At 36.5% G+C, this 26,500-nt stretch overlaps 1 protein-coding gene across 1 annotated transcript; it reads right to left on the bottom strand.

Annotated features, from left to right (window-relative positions):
* Positions 1-1,771: 1,771 nt before the first annotated feature.
* LOC137298050 (protein lifeguard 2-like) lies at positions 1,772-25,360 on the bottom strand. Its single transcript, XM_067830096.1, has 12 exons — positions 25,231-25,360; positions 14,135-14,215; positions 12,889-13,106; positions 11,871-11,935; positions 10,651-10,707; positions 9,906-9,956; positions 9,173-9,212; positions 8,820-8,857; positions 8,301-8,388; positions 7,629-7,733; positions 6,993-7,040; positions 1,772-6,140 (listed from the first exon to the last, which is right to left on the bottom strand). The coding sequence occupies exons 2-12, from the start codon at positions 14,208-14,210 to the stop codon at positions 5,994-5,996; spliced, it is 933 nt and encodes a 310-aa protein (XP_067686197.1). The 5' UTR covers positions 14,211-14,215; positions 25,231-25,360; the 3' UTR covers positions 1,772-5,993.
* Between the last annotated feature and the right edge of the window lie 1,140 nt (positions 25,361-26,500).

Raw genomic sequence — 26,500 nt, 5'->3', positions numbered from 1 at the left:
ACTCATCCACTTAGATGTGTCACACATAATCACACACACCAAGTGTGTAACACTTAACTCTCAGCAAATCAATTAGTACAAAATTAACAAACACAAATTGCTGGAAATTCCTCACACATGAGTACCCAGCCACAAACCAGACCCCTCCTTTCTAAAAGGCTGATTCCTGATTGTCCCAAAGCTTCAAATTTAAACTTAAATATACATTTATCTCTTATTAAAAACAATGAAATTCTACATTTTCTGCAATAATGAACGGACAAGGTTATCAACAATCTCGCAGTATTTCAAATTATAGTAATATGCAGTGACCAACATTGTCATGTGTGACTTTTTTTGTATGACTCAGAATGACTGAACTTTTGGGCTCAATATTGGATTCCTTGGAGACTTCACATCTTGCCAACTGCTCAAAAGGTCAGGGTGGCACTTTGTTAAACACGTTATTTCCTAAAGTAACATGATAAGCAAGCAAAATACCTGTATCAATAAACATTAGAAATACTTACCAAAACATGTTTCAAGACTTTAAGTAATAGAAATGGTAAGTAAAGTAAGACTAGATTTGCAGACTGGAATTGATAAAAGTGTGTTTATTTTGCGCCACTTTTAGCAATATTCCAGCAATATCATGAAGGGGATACCACAAAGAAGCTTCACATCAGGGGTAAGAAAAAGTATAAGTACGCTCACTGGAATCTTCTGCTTTTTATCATAAACTTAAGCACAGATGTGAGACTATCCATGTTGGTTGAGGGTCACATGTTGTTTGAGGGTCACATGTTGGCTGAGAGGTCACGTGTTGGTGAAGTCACTCAGTATGCTGATTATGGTATATCGTGTCACGTACCATTCTCTCATAAAGAAACAAAACATAAAAACAAATTGTCACTGCAACTCAAAATCTATCATAAGCAGACATCAAACCAGTGTCCATTATATATGTTTATATATAACAAACTGATTGCACTGAAATATCTTGTATCCCAGTCCACATCCTGTAACGTTAGTGGTTTTACAACCACAATGGCCTTGACAAAGATTTTGGGAGCAATTCTTTAAGTTGGATCCACAAATGATTCACAGTATCTGGAATTATACAAGCATATGCTGATTTTGCTGTTCAAATTTATCACAAATGTATCCCTTCGGGGAAAAAGAGGGGAAATAAACATAAACAAGTCTGCTAAGATTATTAATCTTTTAACAAATATTAATTATTTTAGTTAATTTCCCATAAAAATCCTGAAAATATATCTGATATCTGACAGTACTTGTGTGTCGCCATTTCTTCATGACAAGTCTCATATCAAGTCCAACTGTGACCATACAGCACACAAGACGTCATCCATTGTGATGTTCTCATCTATAATTGAGACAAAATACAGCTGGCCTTCTAATATCATCTTCAATGCCTGATTTTGATTATCTTCTGTCAAACTTTCATATGAATTCATTAAACACTGCTGGAATGGAAACAAATCAGTATTACCAATTCTTACAATCTGGATAACTGAAAACCTTCAATTCAAGAAAGGATTTCTGAGTGCATCAGTCTGTGCATCAATAAGAGCTATATACATACATACGTCTGTTCTGAAAAATTCAAAAAGTCAAATTGGTCCAAAAGTACACTGTGCATATATTAAAATACGTTATAGAAGTTATTTGAAATAATTCATTGATCCAATTTGTCTTTGGCATGCTAGTCTCAAATAACTGACCAAATTTGTGACATCTCTTTAATCAGAACCAATGACATGACACAAAACACTAATACATGATTTATTTCAGAACCGTTACTAGACAAAACAACATCCAATCTAAGAGAAATACAGGAATCTTTTTAGACAATAATAATTTTTTGAAAAATACAAAAATATCCATCCATATCAATAGTATGAATATGTTAATACTTCCATGTAAAGAAGAAAGCGTTAGTTTATGTAAGCTCATACAAAGGAAACCAATATATGTTCCAGTGATTGTTAAAGAGAACTGAGAAGTAGGGTTTATCACTGACTGACGATCTGTGAAGACTGTCACGTCTACATGAAAGTATATCAAAAACAGACATACTAAAAAATGGCAATTCATTCTGGCAAACAGTCAGGTAAGGCATCCTCAGAAATTGATGATTAATAAAACTGTGACATGTGAGGATTGTTCAGATGATGGATACAAACTTTTACACTTGTCCTTATGTATTACCTTCAAAACGAAACCTTTTTAAATTCATAACCTGACCTTTTATCACATTTCTTTGAAAAAAATTCAAATTCAATTCCAAGGCTAATGAATGCAACTCATAAGCGATGTTTATAAGATCACTGATATCAAACAGGATTTATGAGTGAGTCTTAGTATGTTTTTAAGCAAGATTCCAGCAATATCACGGCCTGATACACCTGCAATGGTCTTCACACAGTGCACACGTGGGGAATCGATCCAAGGTCTTCGGCATGATGAGCTAATGCTTTACCCGGTAGATTAGCCCACAACCTGGTATCCTATACATTATCAGTAAAGCAACCCTGACATTGTCTGCTAGTGCAGCTAACCAGCATTTAAAGAGTGTAAGGGAAAAACACTTTGAATTACTAATTACATGTTTTCCTAAAAAACATATACAACCATCTGAATGTCATGTTAGGATTGAGCAAAGTCAGAAGAATCTTGTAGAAAAAGTTTCTTACACTGACAACCAAACAACTACTAATGATTAAATTTGTTGAATGTAACAGGTGCAATAACAGCTCAGTAGTAATATAATATCATATTTGTGTGATGACAAGAAGTCTTCTACTGTCACACTAAACCAAAGTTACATGTGATGAAGAAACTGCTTCTATTGTCACAATAAGGCAAAGTCATGAAGTTTCATGTGATGAAGAAAATCCTTCTACTGTCATATTAAGACAAATTCATGAAGTTTCATGTGATGAAGAAAATCCTTTCACTGACACTGTTCCTTTCCTTCTGTCACTATAACATTGAATCATTAACTGAACATAGATAACGAGGGAGCTACGTTTTTGTCACATGCAGTTTTCAGTGAAGACTTTCAGAAAACAATACATAAATTATTGTCCATAAAATGGTTCAGAAAAGACAGTCAAATACAGCACCTCAACTCAAACCACAATCATTCAACTCTCTTATAACTTTCTGCAATGGAATTTAATACTGAGCAATGCAAAGGCTCAAATCTTGTTCACACTGTGATATAAAAGTCGGAGCCATCGACAAGCCTGTCTCCGATGTACGTACATCAAGCCTGGAATGACTTGTGCTGTTCTACCATGGACAACCATGGCTATGTCATCAACTCTACATCAGAGCATTTCCAGATTCGGATTATCTTCTTTTTCAATTTTCCCTGCTAATGAGAAAATGTATGCCATATTTAAAAACATGACATACTGTTCCTTTGCACACCCATCAAAATTAAGACCAGGTTCATATTTCTTATCTAAAATTCATTTAAAACGTCTAAGCATGGATCTTCATCATTAACTATTTAAAGACTGTAACTAATTGATGAAAAGTTCATGCAATAAAATCAGAAAAGAATTAAGAAAAAAACAACTTTTCCACTGTTATATTTTTCATCAGCCACCCTATTACAGGTTAGAAAATCAGAAACATTTACAAAATATGGATGGCGAAAGCAAAGCAGCAATTTACTTGCACAATATTAATTTCCAATGATATTGGCCCTTTTTAACGAAAGTAGAGTCTATCCTAAAACCTTAACAAATCTAAAACTCATTCCACTGTTGTTCATGTAACACGCTCAGCATCTTTAGCCAACAGGCTGCAGATATAAATGAGGATCTAATCTGAGCCACATCCACCAACAGGTACCCGTAAGTACTGAGTCCTTGATATGCACAGTAAATAAACACAGACACATTTTTTCAGTTTTGGTGTGGGGTGGGAAACACAGAGTGTTTCTCTTAAGTAAATTTTGGAGGGAATGATTTTATTCAACAAACTTCAAATAGTCCATTTTTTCTTTTCTTTCATTGCTACCAACAAATCTGTGTGGCTTCTCCATACTGAGAGGGTGTGTGAGCGGACATCATACAAAGAGACCAGACATAATTTGAAAAATTATACTACAGTTCTTAATCACAGTATATATGTCGGTTTTAGATAATGGCAAACTTTGCATACAGTCGCCAACACCTTAAGGGATGGTGTAAATCAAACTGGACACCATGCAGATTGAAAAGCACTATAAGCCCCCATGGTATCTAGTATGGTGACCTACCTTCAGTTGTTGGCAGTCTGTTTTTACATTTTATCATTGTTCAGAGTCATATATGTTTTTCACTATGAACTAGTTTTATGAGAAATACTGTGATGCTGAATGACTTTACTTTCTTTTGGTGACAAGTATTTGTTGCATGAAGTTGGTCTTTATTCATAGCTAACTTGTGTAGTCACAATGTGGTTGAGATAATTCTGAAGTGATCTATCTATATCGGCATGGATATGAGCTGTGCAATCAAGGACCCATACTCCAATACACTAATTAATCCTCTTAGAACGCTAGATAATTCAACAGGAAGTTGTGATGAATACTCAGATAAAGAAATTGACACATGTAAATGGTCTGTTACTGGGGAGTAGACATTTGTGATGTTTGTAACAACAAATAAGCCTGCATTCGAGGATTTTCAAGTTGACAGCATTTGTAAAACAATGGACGTAATCTGTGTTGATAAGCATACGGGTAACAACAAATTCGCAAATGGAAAATGAAAGAAATCTTTCAACAAAGTAATATACATGAAATATTACAGACTTTACTTCATTCATGATACAATTTCAAACATAATGTAATTTCCACACTAAAATCCACTGAATGGACATTAAAGTACAAATTTTTTTTCACTTTTTTCTGTACTCATTATTTCATAAAACAAAGGACACATCCAGTTTTATTAAATGAAAAACTGCATCTGTGTACGCAATTACCTACAGACATGTCTATTCTGCATTTATGTGGCAACCCCTGCCAGGCAGTTTTTATCTGACCTCAGAAAGGACAGCATTTCAAACACGTTTGGGTGAGCCTTAGATACTAACTTCTTGCGACGTCCATGCCATCCATCCAAATGGTTGTTCGTTGCTTTGAAAGTATGGCCAACGTTGAGTTAGTGTTCACTTTTATTGATCAGAGTCATTCAATGTCAGTCAATGCTTGTCAAAATAATCTAAATGAGTTCATATCCACTTAATTGATTTTAATCACGTAAGAAAGTACGAGGTAAGTTTATATCACCATTTCGTTGGGTAGTTCAGAATATAGCATGACCCAAAGAGTTCATCCCTTTAAACAACATGCACTGTAAGCCTGCCAACATCTAAGGATTTTTACAGTAAAAACAAATGTCTACTTCCCGTTAAGACAACAGTGTAAATGGCAGTCATGTTGTAAAATGATCGTCATGGTCAAATTCAGCACACTGTCTAAACCAGCATTTTATTTTGGTCCAGTAGGGTGTTGGTTTAGACAGGTTTCACAGTATAACAGATTGGCCACTTCTAAATGGCATTGTGTATTCATGATACAAAATAAGTAATCAGGACTGTGTTGCATCTTGCTGGAGAAGCTGCCTGAGAAATATTGCCAGTGATGATTTTGCATCCATGGCTCACCTAACATCAGTAGCTGGCTAGCTTCATCCAGAAAGGATGAGTTATGTACAATTGGTGTAATTATTCATGTGTTACCATACATGCCACAAGAGAATTTTTAACAATGGTCATTTAAAATTATAACATTTAACACCATCTGCCACTTCAATGTAGTTTCACAACTGACCACAAATCAAGCATTTTGGTAGCAACATTGTTTGATTATTTTCAAATTCCACCTGAATGTCAGAACCAATCCAACAACTGTATCCGTTGTACCAGATACTAAATAATAACTTGTCGGTACATCAAGTGGCATGTCTTTCTAGTAAGAATCAGATGTCCTAGTTGCTCTTGCCAAAGAGGGAGAGGAGGATGAGGAAGAGGTAGACGACATCCATATACAGTTGCAGAGCGCCGTAGATGTACTCCTCTGGGGAGAGTTCATGCTTCCTGCCACCAACTATCATCTGGGTGTCGTAGATCAAGAACTGCAACATTCGTCAGCACATAAGCAGCGAGTGAGTGAGAGTGATAGTGTGTGAAAGTGAGTGATTGAGCGGGGAAACAAACCCTAACTTAGATGTTACCAAAGCTGGTTCAATATTTGTTGAGTTTGACTGACATGATAAATTGACAAGCAAACACTTTCCCTACAAGTCTACTCCACTAAGAAAGGAAGAAAGTAAGTAAAAGATTTCGATATTAACTGAAACTGAAAAACCTTTGACATGGGGGAATGATCAGATTTTTCAGCATGTACCTAATCAAAATAAACTTTCACGCAACATATCCATGTGAGCATCCTGTACTTGACAAGCTGTATGCATCTTAACAGCATCCTGTCCCTGATGATTTACTGAATTATTGATCTGGCATCCAATTAATACTTAGTTTATTGTTGTTAATGGTCAATATTATTCAGCAGTTGTCTACATCTGATACGACCTGTGAAGATTCAGGTTAGGAATGGTCTTCTGCAACTCGTGCTTGTTGTAAGAGGCAACTAAGCGGGATTAGGTCAGACTTGCCAACGTAACTGACACGTCATCACATCCCAACTGCATAGGTCGAGGTCATGCTGTTGATCACTAGATTGTCTGATCCAGAGTATATTTTTCACAGACTACCACCATACAGCTGGAATATTACTGAGTGTGGTGTTAACAACCATTCAACTAAATCTAACACTAGTTCGAGTCAAGGCAGTTGTCTATTTCTGATAGATATGTGTCATTGTCAACCAAAAAGCCCTGCTGTCACGTGATATGACTTTGCATAAAATTCATGCATATTTCCTTTAAAGGCTTCTTTCAGAACTGAAACATTCTGCCAGTACTCACCAGGCCAAACACAAGGGCTGCAAGACCTCCATAAACACAGTCCAAAATCTGAAACATCAAATCACTGTGTAAACCAATTCACGTTAATCAATCACTGATACAGATTAAACATTAAATAATCCTTAATATAACAAATTCATGACTCACTTTTTATTAAAATGATAAAGTTTACTTCTGTAATTTGGTCCATTGAAAACATTACCTGCATATATTTACAAACACAAAAGTATGGGAACAACCTCAAATTCGATAGTCATGTATCAACTTAAACATGGTAGTCGTTTACACCACAAGGAAAATGCTTAATAGACACTTACATCTTGCTGTGAAGCAGCTGATTCAATATTTGTTAAGTTTGAATGAAATGATACACTGACATAAACAGCAAAAGCAAAGGTGCTAAACACACCATGTTTAATTCAGATGTCGCAAACACAAGAAGACAGACTTTCCAAAAAAAAGAGCACTCTAAAAAAATTCTAGTTTTCAAAAAATCCTAAGTAAATCCTTGTCTGAGACAGGAAAGTATAGGGTAGGTGGCATCATTTCAGCGATGTGAGTTTTGCATTATAGCTTCTTGTGCATCTTTAAGAATGGCATAATAGCTGTGACATATAGTGAAGATGTTCCATATACCCTGTTGTAGCCGACTGTGTAGAAGGTGATGAGGCACGCCCAGCCAAAGAAAAACAACACCATCACCAGAACAAACAGCAGGCCGCTGCACATGGTGAAGTCAATCTGGACAACAGAATCATACAATAAGCCATTAAACAAATACAAAATAATCACTAATGGTTATTGAAAGAAAAGAATCAGAAGACTCAAAATGGGGAAACCATTCATGACCAATTTCTAATGCACAGAGGTATGCACTTTTAAAAAATATAGGTTACTTTCAGCAATACAAATTAGCACAAAAGGAAAAACTACAATAACTTTTGCAGTATTGTATTACTGCAATAGCTAGTCCTTGAGTACATATGTACTGAGATGTACAATATATGACAGACCCATAAAGATATAGGTTAGAATTGGCCATCAGTAACCCATGCTTGTCTAAGAGGTGACTAACAGAATCAGGTGGTCAGACTCGCTGACTTGGCTGACACAAGTCATCATTTCTCATTTGCTCATATCAGTGCTCATGCTGTTGATCACTGGACTGTCTGTTCCAGACTCCACTCCCATTATTTACAGACCGCTGCCATATAACTGGAATACTGCTGAGCACAATGTTAAATAACAAACAGACAAAACCAAGAATGACAGTCATGTTAGATAGTGGTTATGTTCAAGTGGACTCACCTTTGTTTGTATGGCAAACAGCGAGATGGACAGGCAGACAAGGGCTGTGATACCGATCGTGATCAGGACAATGTTCGTGCTATAGTAACTGAAACAAGGAAACGAAAACCACTGATATTTCTCAAAACAGAAAAACGAGTACCAAGAACATATCAGTACGGGTACTAAGAGGACAGGAAGTGTGTGAAAATCATATCAACTGATTTCAATAACTACGTTTCAGAAAAGATGCAGAGAGGATTACTGACTTTACGTTCCACTCTGCTTTGCACCAACCCTGAGTATTTTAGTCAAAATCATAACACAATCCCTCGATTCTCTGGCTTCCAGTATTTTAGTAAACCCAACTGTAAGGGAATACTGGATCAAAATCGATCAGGCTGAAACTGGATTTGGTGCCAATGATCAGCAGATCCTTGTATAAGCAAAGAATGCAACAACTCTGCACAGAGAATGAAACTGTTCCAACTCTGAACTATTGAATATTCTAAGCCAAAAGGAGATAACAGTTCTCCTCACCTCGATATTGTTCCCACCATGTAGGAGAAGGCCAATGTCTAAAACAGAAAACATTGACATGAAAACATTTTTATGGATGTATTTTTAAAATTCACTTTTAATTTAACATACATATTTTTAATTGTAAGTATACACTTATCTTTTTAAAATGTTTAAACAATTCAATTTAATTTAATTTAATTTAATTTAATTTAATTTAATTTAATTTAATTTAATTTAATTTAATTTATGGCCAGTTCAATTCATAAATCAATCTAGTTTACAACATAGAAGTATATAATCTGTGCAATCTGACATAATTCATGATAAAAAGCTCAGTAAGAAAACACAAAAATACACGGAAAGCTACTCACAAACACACCAAGACAGATGTAGTTTCCAGGAGTAGCACGCCTATTAACAAAAAGGCATTGTCATGTTTCACATCAAACCAGCACAGATAGGTACAGAAGCTCACCCTTTTCAGGAAAATAATATTGCAACAGAAACAAATCTTGTAAATTGCAAGCACTCACAAAATCTTGTTCAAATAACATCATTCTTTTGTTGACGTGCTGACATCTATGCTTCCAATCAAATTCATGTCAGAGATTAGTTTTACACTGCTTTTAGCAATACTCCACCAATATCATGCTGGGGGGCACGTTAAATGGGTTTCACATATTGTGTACACGTGGTATCAAACCCGGGTCTCCAGTATGATGAGGAGATGCTTTAACCACTACGCTACCCCACAGCCCCTCATGTCAGTGACTCTCAGATCAATGTATTTTCTAACTGATGGTGAGGCCTCATACAGTTACTGGGCAAACTGCAGTTATCTTTAATATATGTACTTATGAATTTCTTAACTTCACAACCTGACTGTGGCTCAACAGCACAGTCATCGCCGACCATTACTATGAAATTGTCCAAAACATCCCATTTGGTTTGGATGAAAAACAATCAGACTGATCTGGTCAGAAAATTATTGTAGTGTACCCACTAAAGAAATTTTGCCAGAGCACCTGCTAAAGGGTACTCTTAAAACAATTCTCGTAAGTTTTACAAGTAAGGCCCCTGATATGTATCAATACATGAACTTACCTGACAGATGGAATGCAGATCAGCACAATGTATGTCACCAGAAATGTTCCGCTGTAATGTGGGAAACAGTATTGATAGAATTATGAACCATTAACATGCAATCATCATCATCATCATCATCATCATCATCTTGAAGCGATCTTGTTGAACATAGAAGAAACACAGACAGTTTGGTTTTGGTTTTACTGGTGTTTACAATGATTCTTACTCAGAAATTAGTCATCATTATCTATATGAAAATTCTGTAATCCATTATGTCCTTCAATAAGTTTTATGATACAAAAAGTTGTAATTTACTCACATAATATAAAAAGTAAGGCCTTTGTTTATTCATCCTCCTAAATCATGTTCAGGACATAATTTTGTTAGTAACCCATTTATCAGTCACGGCTTATAAATGATGTAAAACACATTAATTTCTTTCAAACTTTTGGGGAATTTTTGCTGAAAGTTACTTCTCCAATATTCATCAATGATCTATTGATATTTAGAAACCGTTATCAAAATGTATGATCAATATCAACAGCAAGCCCTAGTTTATAGTTTATTTTACGCCATACGTAAATAATCATGTCTGGCCCGGACAATCCAGAGATAAACAGCATGAGCATCGATCTATGCAACTGGGATACAATGACATGCATCAACCAAGTCAACCCAATCACCTGATTCCGTCAGTCGCCTCTTACGACATTGGTTACTGAATTCTAACCTGAGTCTTCACATTCAAGACAAATGGACTTACTAGGACACATAGTAAAACCAGAAGCCATCAGTCCTCACCCAGTTTCTGATCGGATTCCTGAAAGAGGGAACACAGAAATTGTCAAGTTTCAACAAAAGCCAGTACATTATTCATTACAACATGTCAAACAATCCTTATCTTTAATTGTTCTAGCAACCAACAACACCAACTTCTATACACAATAGACCCTAACATATTACCATAGCCAACAGATCTCTCCACTCGATATCCACTGTCATTGTAGGAATACTGACTGTGAATCACTAGAAAGTTAACTATCACCATTTTGTCCCACCTGGTACCCATTCACAGCTGGGTGAACAGCTATTACCATTGAGCCTGGTAATTCTGCATGTCCGATAATTCTGTGCTGCTGCAAAGGCATACTATTGTATCAAAGGTAAACATTGTCTGCTACTACATTTACGCTTGAAATTAGGACATTTCTACAATGGACTAGCTTTTAATCACTAAAGGTAAGTAAATAAATGCAAATAGTTACTGTTTGACAGTTCATGAAAATTTGTTTTCTTCAATCCTTTTTCTTCATTATTCATAATTGGATTTAATATGAAATACACTTCCTTACATTGATGCAGTGATTTTTTAAAATAATCTTGCCCTAATACATCTCTATACTTGGCTGGATGTTATGCACACCAGTTGCTACACAGAATTACCGAATAACAAGCGATGTTGTTAGAATGCTGGTAAGGTCAACCGTATGACATAATGCACGTTAGGATCTGATAGCCATCAATAAAACTTATATTTCCAGGTAAATATGATGCATGCCAGCATGTTCAGTCACAAAAAATAAGAGATGTTAGTTGCCATGGTGCAACTGATGTGCTTAGGAGCATGGAATTACCGGACAGCACTTGAGGCAACACCACATGTGCTACACATGCTTCATCATCTTAGCAACTGTTTAATCCTTTTAATCAAAGTTCAATCCACTTGATAAAAGAAGTGAAAGTGAGTTGTGATAGAAGCCTTGTGATTCATATTTTCAACCTTCCAGTGAAGACATTTGACAGGATAAAAAGGGAGGTAATGAAATTATCAGGCTTTCAACCTTCCAGTGAAGACATTTGATTGGATAAAAAGGGAGGTAATGAAATTATCAGGCTGAGCTGCAGATGCATCCAGGGTACCAGCGGAGACCTATCAGAATGTATACCCTGGAGATTATCAAGGATGCAACACAGCATACTCACACATATATAAAGAGGCAAATGAATCCCACGGTGACTAGCAACTGTGCCATCAGGATAAGATACACCTGAAATGCAATCAGGTAAGATACACATGCAATCATATGTGTCAAGACATTCTGAGGATGATGCTGTCCATAAACTTGTGGTCACATGACATAACTGTGCATCAATGGATCACAATTTTCTACTTCCAAATACAACTGTCAAACACACAGTGACACTGAGTAAATAATATTATTTTCTTCCACCCAACAAGTGAATGAGTGAGTGAGTTCAGTTTTATGCTGTTTTTAGCAACATTCACAGTAGGGGAAATGGGCTTCACACTGGACCCATGGGGGGGAATCAAACTCTGACTTCAGCATAACGAGTGAACACTTTAATCACTAGGCTACCCCATCACTCCTCCACCTGACAAAGACTAATCAGAAGTAATAGCTGAAATATTTCCATTTATTCAGACATTCAGTTCACACTGACACGCACTGGAGCGCATAATCAAAATATGTCAACAAATAATAGTACAGAGTTACCTCCCTTCTAGTTCTTCAGCTGGACAAACAAACAACAAACAATTTCATTGTGTCAGTCAGTAAATGATTAGGCAGTAATAAATCACGATGCGTTTTAGTTGGTCACCTGCTGGTATGGAAGCAAGGTGGTTGTTCATTTGAAGCCCATTTCTGGTGTGCTCTACAATGATATTTGTTGGATAAAACCAGCGTAACACCAAACTCACTCACTTAGCACACTTGCCCATGGAAGCCATGCCAACTTCTTACACTGGTCAGCAAGTTCACAAAGTACATGATCTAGACTACCTGTTGTTGGTCTTAACTTTTTTAGGAAGCAAATTGTGGCTGAGTGGGTCAAGTTGCTGCCTTTGTGTGCTGGCTATTTGGTGCCACTGTCAATGTGTGGTTCAAATAATAGACAGGACTCAAAAAAGTTAGTAGAATTTGTACTAAGAAAGTGTGACCTGAAACACAACATAATCTAACCACTTTCTCAATCATACCTTCCTAATGAAAGATCTTCGGACAGCTTTATCTGAAAAGCCTGCCATAACTGTATCACTAAAAACGTCGTTTTCTTCAGGTTTGGGCTCCATTTGTGGAGGTGGTCTCACAAAGGCAGGCTGCGGTGGGGGTGGATACGCTGCAGAGGCATTTGGTCCCTGACTGTAGGCAGTGTTATACTGTCCTTGACCTGCCTGAATGGGTGCAAATCCAATACCTGCCACATGAAGGTGCAATAAGTTTTTATTTTTAAAAAATATTTTAAAATATTGTAACTAAATTGAGTTAAATCAAATCACTAGATACCATGCTGTGTGTTAGCAAAACCCATGTGTTGTAATCTGATAATACACAGGAATGGTTCACAGAGAAAATTATGAAAAATTACCAAAACACTGACTTACCTTAAAATTAAACATGAAATCATGATTATCTAGTAAATGTAAATGGATAATTCTCTTAACTATTTCTATTTTTTTTTTTTTTTGTGCATACTTTCCCAGTTTAACAGATGTCATGTGAAGAGAGCTAGCCATTAAAACATGTCACAGGCTCCTACGACTAGCATGAACATTTTTTCACAAAGCTGTTACTTGGCTTATCAACCACTGTATTCCATGACATCAGTTCTCCACGGACACTTCAGGACTAGGAATACGTTTGGCAATACTTAACATGCTTAATGTGATAAGGTTGGGGAAATTATGTGTCAGAATGTGAATATTTTCCTACATACTGTAGTAAATGATACTTATTATGGCCAGTGGCAGACATTTTGTTCTCATGGATACAGGGGAGATAACGATGAAATCATTTCTACATTTCTATCATTTTGCATATCAGTGATTGAGTTTCTGAGTAGATATTTGGTTCAAAGACAAATAATAATTAAAGTCTTAGATTTCTTAAATGTTGACAAGTGTATGTCCATATTCTAGTACACAGTGATATCATGCAGTCGTAACGATATCAGCCTAGCTCCTGTGAGTCAGTCAGTCTTGATCATCTGATCCAGTTAGTCGTCACAAGTTATAACAAGTACTGAAGACGGATTCTTACCCCGATCTTCAAATCTAAAATGTTTGCTATATGGGATGAACGAACGCATTTGACCTTTCTAAAAAATGTGAGCCAACAAATAAAAAAATAAATAAGCTAAACTCATCCCCATATATTTATCCATATTTCTTAGGAATCTAATTTTCTAAAGAATATTATGAAACACTGCGATAAATCATAGCTCACCTGTATTTGGATGTTCGCTATAACCATAGTTAGCTTGGTCATAACTAGGTGGTGCTTGTGAAGGATACTTGCTCATCTTTCCTGAAAACATGAAGGTAACCATGAACCACAATATAAGCATCATTTTATAAGGTAAAACACTGCAGGGATTGGGAAAGAGGACTTTGACAATGGGCCATTTTCAGGATTATCAGCCATTTTCAGAATATAAAATGGACCACTTCCTTTATACAATAGTAAACTTCAAAATTTTAATGGGCCATTTTTTATTCTAATCTGAAAAATGGCATATGGTCCCCACCTTTGCCAATCACTGAAACAGTGACTCGAATTTGAAGTTTTTGTCGTCCTTAAAGTTTGGGGTTTTTTTAGTACAAATCGCTTCTGTGGTGTAGTGGATAGAGGAGAGGCAAATTTGATCCTCAGTCATGTCATACCAAAAGACATTAAAACATGGTACTTGTTGGTCCCTACCCGGCACTAGGTTTTAATGGGTAACACAAGGACTGGTCTACTCGGAATCAAATTCTGCGTCTGAGTGGAGTATTCACACTTAACTGTGGCATGGAAATCTCAGTGGGCTTGCACTATAAAACTAGCTAGTAAAAGCAGTCACACGTACACACGTATGCCTATCGTCATATGAACGAATATTCTTAAGAACCACGTAAAACCCCACCTTGCCTCTTTTGGTACAAGGAAATTCACAACCCACAAATCTTATGGCTGTTCATGCTCTTATCATGACAAGTACGGCAAGCGTATTTCCTCTTTCTAAGAGTCAGCATGCTGAAGATGTAATCCGTTTGAGACAAATTGATACCAATGAAATGCAATCTAACTCAAAAACAAATATAGATAAAATTCAAACCAACACAGGGTGTAATAAAAAAACCCAGACCAAACCCTGGAACAAACTGCATAATCTTTATCACAAAAATATAAAGGTTGTCTGAACAACTGTCATCATTTTAGGGGTTGTTTACATATTACGATATTTTGCGATGCAAAAGCATATATTGCAATATGTGATATGCATTGCAAAAGTGCAATACATTGCAAGAAGGTTTTTTTAATCAAAAATACACTCATTATTAAATTAATGTTTTATTTAGGAAACAAAAACCCTGCAAAATCACAATTGCTTGATTTAGCTAATATAATAAGAAAATTCATAAACAAAAACATTTTCAACTTAAAATGCTGCCATACTGAAGCCTTTGCCATAGTTTTGACGGGTGACTGTTTGTTGTTTGGGTTGCCGTTTTACAACAAACCCCTAAATTCTGGGGTGAAAAATTGAAATATCTGAAGACCTCCAAGTGTTACAAAGTTTCCCAAATGCATGTTAAAACACTGATTTTCAATCATTGTAACACAATACGTATCGTTTTCATGGCTGAACTGATAAATACCAGTAAACCGGTTTTCTTGCAGAGCCCTTGTGCATTTATATGTGCATTTTCCCAGTTTGTTTCAAGGGCACAGTGGCAAGTAGACATGGTAAAGGAACAGCGCAAATGCCTGTTAGGCGCAGCGAGGTATCACCAAACCTCAACCTCACAAGGTGCCTATTTGCAGCTGGGTGAACTGGGAAGCAGTCACAGTACAATTTACATATAGTAATCACACAGTTGTGAAAAAAAGTATTTGGTGACTCACATCTGAAATGCTGAAATTGGAATAGTAGTTTTCTCAACCAGGAAAATAAGCACTGGCCAGGTCTAAAATAAACAACACAATAAAACAAACATCTTGTTTTCAGCATTGACTGTCCAATGAACTTTTTAATTAATAAAAGGCACTGAAACCAATATTTTTTTTTAAAGCAGGCAAAAACACAGTGCAATCTCAGCATTATATTTCAGCAATTCCACAACAAGTGATGATATAGTCTGCCATTACCCTGTGATCTCCAAGCTGATCGATCCTAAGTCATTATCAGTCCTAAGCACACAAAGCTCTAATGTTGACAAAGCGCTACAGGTCCATGATCAAGGACTATGGATTATTGCTGGACATGATCCACAGGACCTCACAACAGGAAACACAAGACAGATATACTGACCGACAGGATGCTGTAATGTCACATCATCCTTACACAAATCTTGCGTAACACGAGTGAGTGTGAATTTAGTTTTAGGTCACTTTAAGCAATACAGTCGTGCCCCATTTATCCCAACACTTGTGTTTTTATTGAAATTGTCCGGATAAGCGAATTTTCAGATATCTGAATCACAGGCCATATGTACAAAGAAACGTACAAAGAAACGAACATAGTAGGCATCAGACATCTTTGTTGATTACACATAAACAAATATCAGTGCATACAATGTCTCGTACCTGTTCATGCAGTTATGCTCGCTTGAAGAAATCAATCATAGCCTTTTGCACTGGCTGTATAGAAAAGCAAGAGGACTTTTGCCGGTCAGTTCATCACTGTTGACATTCACAAGATTGTACAGGATTGTAGTACATCGCAAAGTTCCGACAAGGCCATGTCTTCTAGTGGGTCTTCATTTGATTGGATAATATCCACATGATGAAAGCAGTTCGCAATTGCTCACAGCTGTCCAGGCTTGCTTGATTATCTGGATTGATTAATAATAGTGACCCACAAATTGACACCCCTCAAAATTAACTCAGTGTCACTTTGCTACTCAGAGGTAGTCTGAGGTAATCTTCTCACGCTTCAAAGACTGCTGACTTCTTTATTACGTCATGCCAGGCCCTTGGTAAGCGCATGTGTAAACATACAGGTGCTCAACCATCCGGATATACGAGACAAAAATGCACATAAGTTAGTGTTTTGTATGTGAAAATCACTGTACGGTTACAGAAAACGGATTCCCGGATAAGTGAGTACTTTTACAACGTTGTGAATTTGTTCTAACATATTTTCGTTCGGAAGGCGAGTTTTCCGGATATCTGAGGTTCGGATAAACAGGGCATAACTGTATTCCAGCAATATCACAACGTGAGACACCAGAAATTATGACTCACACACTGTGCCCATGTGAAGAAATGAACCTGTGTATTTGTGTGAGTGAACACTTCCACCACTAGGCTACTCAACCATTCCTGTTTTCCACGAGACAGACCTGTTATCACCCACAGAAATATGTAATGTTAGAGCAGAAAAATGTCATCTTTATACAAATCCTGGTTTAAGGTCACATCCAACGTAAAACACAACTTTGCAGATTTTGATACCTTTTGGTATGCACTTACCTAAATAAATCATCAAAAATACCAATTTAACCTATAAAGTTGAAAAATAAATGCAATCAAAAAATGCCTGTGAAATCGGAGTTCAAATGATTCACTTATTTTCCCCAAGCGCTGGGGGAAAAAGTAGGCTCAACAGCTATGCTGCACTGCGCTCATAACACAGGCGCAGTGAGTAGGTTCACGGAGCATGGAACTGTATGCTTGCCCCTTAGTATGAGGTTGTGAGCAGTAGTCAAATCTTGGTTGTGTACACAAACAAGTAAAATCTACTCATTACATAAAAAAGCATGTTGATATATGATAAGCAGACTCACAGAGAAAACTTAATGTCTGATTTATTGACACCCATATGTCTGCCTGCCTGTCTGCTAATGACAATATGCAATGCACAGTATCGTGGCTGCTTCATTTCGCGAGAGGTAAACCCAAGTAGAAAATATTGCACAATATGAATGGCAATATCTTTTTAGTACCAGTACACTGGTAAGAAAATATATGCAGTTTTGTGATTATCTCTGTGGTTCAAGCTAAAACCTACACAGACTTTCAATCACAACATATTTTCCTCTAACTGACATGGCACACTTCACATCCTAAAATGTATTAAACATAAAAAAACGAGTCTCTAACTATTCAACTTATTTTTGAGATTGCTGCAATCATAATGCTTTCTAGGACCTTAGTGTATAGAAATCAGGATCTGTATGCACAATCAATTTCACATAGTCAAACAATATACCACAATAGGCATTGTAATACGAGTACCTGAAATACAATATATTGCAATACAACCGATTTGCTATTGACCAAACCTATTATACACCAGCAAAGGATAAACAGCTGGACTACAACCCTTCACCTAAGACATTTTTCAAATCTATTCAGTCTTTGAGTTCTAAGGGTAGGGTGTTCATTTTCACAAACCGGTTTTTATTTTACTTCCTGGTAGGATAGACTGTTTACATCTACAGTGTCTGTAAGGCAGACAGAAAATAGTTCAGGAATAACATGTTTTATTTATGTCACGTCACGCTTAAAAATAAATACAGTAAATAATGTATATAATGAAGGCAGACACAACAAACTGTTTCAGGGGCAATAATTTGTATAACAAACTATGAGCACATTTATAATGGACTAAACATAGTTGTCCGTTTCAGTCAAGTATAACCACAGTTAATCCCACAGGAAGTCATGATATAGTTAAAATTCTGTACAATAAAAGTCAGACAATACTAAGGATGTGGTATTATCATGAACTGCTTTATTGAGGTTTATTCTTTCAACGATCACAAAAATATTATTTTGTGCTCTCAACATGGAACGATTTCAAACAGCAGTTTTTATCACATGTTTAATGTTATACACAAGTTTGCCTAACACATTTGAAATAATCCATAATCACAAAAGGCAAGCACAAAAAGATAACAGGTGAATTTTCAGCTAAGTTCCCTACTGTGTAAGCAGATTCCTACACTTCAGTCAATAACATCTGGGTTTCAAAGATGGCGGAATGGTCGGCCATTACCACCGGTATCATATTTTGTTCTATTTGTAAACTCCGACTCATGGCATGACATTTCTGATTGCCTCTGAATTTAAACTTAAGAATGATAAGACTTACTGCAATACAGCCATGTGTATCACAATAAAATGTGACACACACTGAACCTCAAGTACACATTCCTCTCTGATATCCATCTGTGATAGTACTGCAACACATGTACGTGACTCATCAGCCATAACAGCTTTGCTTCAGAGGCATCATCATATTATCAGTCTTTCTTGTCGCTATCTTATAACAAAATTCATGATCCTGTAACGAACAATAAATTTGAGTTCATTTTTTTTAACCATTGTCATACTTTTCAGGCCAATATTCCACCTTTTTATCACAAAATTACAACCAAAAAATCAGAATACTGTTACATTTGAGCTCAAAAACATGCTTTCTTGAGAATCAAAACAGAAAAAGGAACGTTGAGTTCAGATGAGAGAGATATATCATATATAGGTAATATTTTACATGATATTACTGCATGCAGAACTTCAAATGTAAACTTTGCAAAACACCAAAATGTTTTTTCCTGACTGTATGTTCACAATATTTGAAAGTCAATTCTTTTAATTGTTTTGTTTCCAAGTACACTATCATATAGCAGAGATCAAAGATGTGATATTTATAAATAAAAAATCTATCAAAAAAATGTTCACCGCAACAACCACAAAAGGCCTTGGACAGGTGTGCTAAATGACTGTGGCCATCCCTTTGAATTCAGCACTACAAAAACACGAACACTGCAATACCTATATACCATATAAGTTGTTCACTGGTCAAGATGGGACCACAGGTTGATATACCCCCAATGTTTGTTTATTTTCCTAGGGCCAGAACTGTTTGAAGCATGGGTTTTGAATTGTACACTTCAGGGAACCTGTGTGAATAAAACAATTTGAATCTGGCATTTTGCTGTTTTTCCCCCAGGTATTGTCATAGTAAAGTTGCCACAGTGTAATTTCTCTTCTTAGTGTTCACACGGATTAAATTCGAAACGTTTTGTCAAAATTTATTCATTGGAATGTGAGGCAAATCTTTTCGTAGCCATCGCTAGATTTTGCAGATGAAACAAGAAAAAACAGATTTAGAGTTATCTTCCCTTGACTTGAATTCACAAAACATCGGTAATTTCCATACATCAAACCAGTCAATGTTATTCATAACAACATTTATGCGTGAGGTAAGATAAATATATATATATATATACTTGTGATATTTTGCAATAAGTAACAGTGACAAGAGACAGGGTTGCCCTTGACTCACAGGGGTGCGTCTGTTCCTCTCAATGATCAATTCTCTCTACAGTATCAGTAACTACCAGTTTACGCACCTGGGAAGATCCGGGCTAGGATAGGTCTTCAGATTCCCATGTATTCGTAATAGGCTCAGTGATTGACGGACGTTCTCGCAGGACAAATGTGTCACCTTATCACAAATGCTATCGCTATCAATCGCAATATTTTGTCTGGTCCACATTCGATAATTCTGTGACTGCAGTTTAGAGGACATATTGCTGAATGAAAAATTAAACAACAAATATCCAGCTTTGGACTTCAACTTGTTCAAATCGGTTATCGAATATTCATCAGTTTGTTGTCTGCATTCACGTTAACAAAATAAACCAACAAAACTATCCTGATATATTCAAAACCCATGAATAAAAACATTTTGCCCTCATAAACATCTCTCATTAACTTCAACAGTCGAAAAATAAACTCGAAATTCGTTTTGGTTTTCAATTTTTGAACAGATTCTTCATGAAATGACATCTAGAAAGCAGAAAGAAATGTCTCAGTCTTTGAATTTATTGACTTGAGGAAAAATCAGCTCAGAAATAATGACTTAAACACAACCTCACCCTCAGGACATCAGTGACCACAGCAATGAGTTCTCTGAAATTCAACACTTATTACCTGGAGCAACATCAGTCAACACCTTATCATTAGTGGTGTGACAACTCATTGATATACCTTGATACATCGGCCGCTGGTACAGTGAATCGATACATCATACATAGTTTGACATTGTCATATATCCAAATACCACACTTCAAATGTCTCGCCACCACCCATCAATGTTTAACTTTGAACACTGATGATAAGCGATATCTGTCAAGAAAAAAACAACTTACTTTTGTTTGAGGATTAAAATAAATGCCTTCTTATTTTCCCTTCATAAGCAAACATTTTCTCGAAATTTTCTTGAGTCATGAACTGTTTCAGACATAGCAACCTCATGTTATCAACATTCTTAAAGTCTTTGTATTAGTGGTGTTCCGATTAATTGAAATAATTGAAGTTTGGTCAAAGTGACAAAATGACAAAGAGATCAATCACAATTTCTCATAATCAAATACAAACAATTTTGGAACTTCTGTTTTAGAGTTTGAAACACCTGCTAATGGAACATATCCTTAAAGTTGTCATGGCCTAAAAACGTGTTTATTTCTTAGAAATTTCACTTTTTTGACTGAAAAATCATGAATAACTATTTCTTGAAGATTCCATGAAGTTTGTATGTTCAGTATATATTAGTCATCTCTATAAAGTAGCAAGTTGCATCATGGTATACATATCTGCAATAACAGCATGGATAGGAAAATGATGCTAAACAATTATTTCAATGATTGTTCATGGGCAATGAAGCAATCATCAATTATAAGCCATTCCCAACACTACTTTGTATAAACCTAATTATCTCCTATCCAAATGAACATTAAACGATGCTGGTGGAATCTGAAGAAATACTTTAAAATTGGTTTTGTTTTGATTTTAGGGTGTTTAATAGCTGGGTGTTAAAACTAAAGATTTTAGCATCGTGATACGCATCGCATCCCCACCCTTATATCAGAATTTGTACAGTATCACTGCTTCAGTGCACAATACTTTGGCAATATATCATGACTAAATTTTTAAAATCACGAAATACCAGCAGTATTTATCATTCCGATTTTGAACTACAGGAAACAGATTACAGTTGTATGGAAGTGGTCTGCAGTGTAAACAATCTAGTCTCAGGGCTACAGATAATTTTCAGGGTCATTGACAAAACGAATGAGCCATGTACTTGCTTGTGTGTGTCTCTATTGCATGTCCTAACCTTCCTTTGATTATACTGTACCAGTCTCACTTAAACTCAACGTGCATTTTGCCATTTTCCATTAATTGTAAAAAAATAAGGAAGTTTAAATGTTTGTTTACATGTTTGTTGTTTATATTTGATCTGTTACATGTGAAATGACAAGAAAGACTGCAAGTTGCCAAGTTCAAGTGTAGAAATAGATGTTTATTAGAACCTTTCAGAATACCTCAGTTATTTGATCTATTTTTGTTTGTACGCATATAAGTTCAAATTTATTGAGTATGTACAAAACTTCAAGCGTACACATATGCAAAACACTTGCAGGATTTAAGTTTTCACACAGACATTTGGTGTAATTAACACAGATATGCAGCTTATCTGTACCTCTCTAGTCTGAACTAAAAACCCAGTGATCAACAGCATGAACTTTGATCTTCCCAATTGGATACAATGACACAAGTCAATCAAGTCTGTAAGTCTGATCACCCAATCCTGTTAGTTGTGGCTTATGAAAAGCACCTGTTACTGAAGATCAATCTTTATCTTCTTCAAAGGTCTGCAGACTGCAACAATGGTTCACTGACTCTCACAAGTCTGAGTCAAGGTGTGGGAGATTACTTTAGCTCTACAATCACTATCACCAACTGCATGCAGGTCAAGTGATGACAACCCATAGCTTTTTCAAGACTAGTTTGTATTAGTACCACATTTTCCCTTTTCATGCATATTTAACCTTTTACAAATGACAAGATAAATCTGCATTACCTGCACACTTTTGTAAGTAACATAGGATTATAGTCCAATCATCATTAGTTTCAGTCGGCAATATTACGAAATAAGCTAGTTTCCTCTGTACATGCTGAAAGACTGTTTTCTCAATTGACAGTACTCCAATTATTCTCTACATCAGATAACACTGCACAATATGTCTTATAGTATACTATAACTTGCCAACATGTGACTATTTCAACCTGATTTAAAGGATGTGCTGAATCTGATAAACATCCTTGCTCGCGACATATTTCCTGAGTGAGTGAGTCAGCTAGGTTATACGTCAGTCATGGTACAATGTGATCCAGGATTATGAAACTTAGAGTTCCTGGTAATCATTAAGATCATTTGAAGGATGTGCTGGATGTGATAAATATCCATACTTAAGTTGCACTTCCTGAGTGTGAGTTAGTGAGTTTAGTTTTGCGCTGCACGCAGTAATGTAAACATACCAGTGTGGACCAGACAATCCAGTGATCATGTTCCTGACAATTAAGCACCTCTGACCAACCCATTTAAAATCCTGGTGGTTAAACACTTATCGCCAATCAAACATTCCCCCACTATTCTTAGGGTTACGTACAAATTGCCAATTAAACAACCTTTCACAATCATGAGGTTAAGCACTTATTGCCAATCAAACATCCCTTCTCGTTCCACAGGGTTTGACACCTCTAGCCAATCAAAGATCCCAACACTATCCTAAGGGTTAAATTATGGGTGATTCCATTAATTGATAAAATGCAAGATTGGTCACAGGTGACCAAACAACCAAGCAATTGATCACATTTTCTCATAATCAAACATATAATCTCATAATGATTATGGAACTACAGATTTAGTCTTTGGAACACTTGACTATGTAACATATCTTCGAAGTAGTCAAGACCTGGAAACATGTTTTATTCTTAGAAATCTATCTTCACTTATTGAAAAGTCACGACTGAACATTTCATGAAGACTTTTGGAAGTTGATGTTCATGATAGATCAGTCATCATCTTAAAGTAACAGGTTGCATCATGTTATACTTATCTGCAATAACAACCATAATAGGAAAACTTGAAAGATGTTGTTAACCAATTTTATTCCATGATTGTTTGCTGATATTGAAGCAATCATCAGTTGTGAGATTTCAACCAATTCCCAACACTAGGTTTAAACAATCACTTGCCAATCAAATGCCCCTTTCAATCATGGGGGTTAAGCACTACTTGCCAATCAAATGCCCCTTTACAATCACGGGAATTAAGCACCACTTGCCAATCAAACATCCTTTAATGATCACCAGGGTCAAGCACCACATGCCATTCAAACACTACTACACTACCCTGAGGGTTAAGCACCACTTTCTTAATGATCCATGATGCTACGTCCGAAAACTTGCACTACTCCACCTTACAATGATTATAGTTGAAAATATGGCGCTAGACCCAACACAACAATAATTACTGTGCCATACCATGTTTTTGGGGAACCATGTTTTCAGGGTATTTCTTTTCCCCATAATTTCTTGTGTACAGTGAGATGACAGCGCCACTGCCTCGTGGGCAGAAGCTTCCGTCGCAATCGGTACACAAAATGTTTTAAATGTTCAGCTTTTATGGAAGTTATGGCCTAATTTCTGTCAAAGTACTAAAATTCTACCATAGAACGTAATGCACTTTGAGACCCTTTGTGAATGTGATCATAACTTTTGAAATAACGCTTGCAATTTGTCAAGCGGGCCATCGTCTGGTCGAGTGAAAAGCCAAACATAAATATCACATGACTCGAATGGAATGTTGCTAACATAATAAAAAAACATTGAACACCAAATTACCACTTTGCTTGGATTTCAATTAAAACGATTTGTTGGTTTCTGTGGAGAAGAATGTATCACATGCGCTTCCATACAAGGGAGTTAGATCTATCCCGTGCAATAACGAGTAACCCGAAAACATTGTACGTCACTTCTAGCGCTCGTGCTTGCGGACGAGACACGAAATGTATGTTGCATTGGAAACCAGCGGAAAACAGAACATTCTAACCATAAATTTATAAAAGGTGAGGTGATACTTATTTACGGAATTACAGTTTTGATAATCTAATGATACGCAATAATGTTCATGGTCACTGTTTGCGCTATTACCTCGAAAACACGTTACACCACGGTGCTTCGGGATTCACAAAAATTACTGTGAAAAATTAGACAGGACGGATTCCCTCCCCCAACAAAATCTTAGTTTTACATAAAACAACTCAAAAGATCTCTAGACCAACCAGATATGTCCAAACCTCTATACAAGTTTTAAACGATTAGTTAAAACAGGTTGCATTCATGACTGCAGCACCGAATCTGAGACTGACATTAGTGACAATTGATGGCGGACGTCGGGGTCAAGACTGAATACCACAGAATACCACACGATCGACAGGTCCTAAATATTATCAGCCATTGTAACAGTTCTCTCTTACCTTAACTGTGTTTTGTCACAGTATCCGAAATATGCTCGTAAAGGCAATCTTTCGACTGAAACCAAAGCAACGCCCGTTGCCTATTACGCAAAGTAGTAAATACGGAAGTGCGTAGTGTTGAGAATTGACCAATGAAAACCTTCCTTACTTTCGCAATAATGCCTTCGCCTCACAGCAAGAAGAGGACGGCGCAGACTTGCGCTCAGTCTCTGATGATATATAATTTTGATAGTATCAAATAAACCCACTTATATTGGAAAGAACACCTGATGAAATGAGAGAATGAGAACGGGATGAAATGACCCACTGCCTCATTTATGACTTTAGCATTGCAGGAAGGGACAGTAGGAACAATATTTAATGTGGTTCAGGCACTATGAGACGAGCTAAGTACAGCAGGTTTCACCAGGGATAATCTACAACTCTCTATATGGCTCCCTGGCTTCACGAAGGTTCCCAGCCGGAAAGTGTTTTCTGTCCACTAACAGTTCTAGTTTTACATGTATTATATTTCCGTTATTTCCGTGTACTAAATCGAAACCGAAATAGTGCTAACGTTATTAATACTAAGGATTATGTTAACGATGACTGTTCTTCGAAACAGTGAGGAGTGAGTGAGTTAATTTACCTTTAGATCATCTTTGCAATATTTAAGCCTCATGGTGATGAGAAAGGTTTTGCATACATGATAAATACCAGTACAAATCCAGTCATAAAAGGATTGTGAAGTAACTAGAGTATGACAGATAGTGTTTAAAACCAGCATATTGATTCAAAACTAGTTCAGTTATGAAGACAAAATAATATAAATACGTTACTTTGTCGCTTAGTACGCACTGTGAGCTCAGCTCGTATTTCTAATCCAATGCTATATATATTGAAATGCATTGAAATGACACCGTTTATGCTAAGGAAAAAATGCCATAGTTATATTTTTTCCGAGCAAAACATTTATTACTTAGATGTTTATTCAGGGACTGTTTATTCATTAGGACGGGAAGATACCGTTATAGGGGGAGGTATCATAAAGACAATGCTACATAAAAAGGATTGAACGGACAACCCAAACGGTTTCGAGATTTATGTAGATGTGATTTATGTGATGTTCGCGATATAGCCCTTTATTACATAACGAGGGAAACATAACGGGGTTCATGTTTTTCATACGAAAATATCACTTTGTCATGGTAACGTGACGTCATGAACAATGCCATAACGTCACGGTTCTTCCGTGACGTTGCGTTCAACATGCGGCGACGGTACCGGTGGG

Source organism: Haliotis asinina, chromosome 10, assembly GCF_037392515.1.
Source record: "Haliotis asinina isolate JCU_RB_2024 chromosome 10, JCU_Hal_asi_v2, whole genome shotgun sequence".
In the NCBI taxonomy this organism is placed as follows: domain Eukaryota; kingdom Metazoa; phylum Mollusca; class Gastropoda; order Lepetellida; family Haliotidae; genus Haliotis; species Haliotis asinina.
This window is presented reverse-complemented; position numbering and strand designations above follow the sequence as displayed.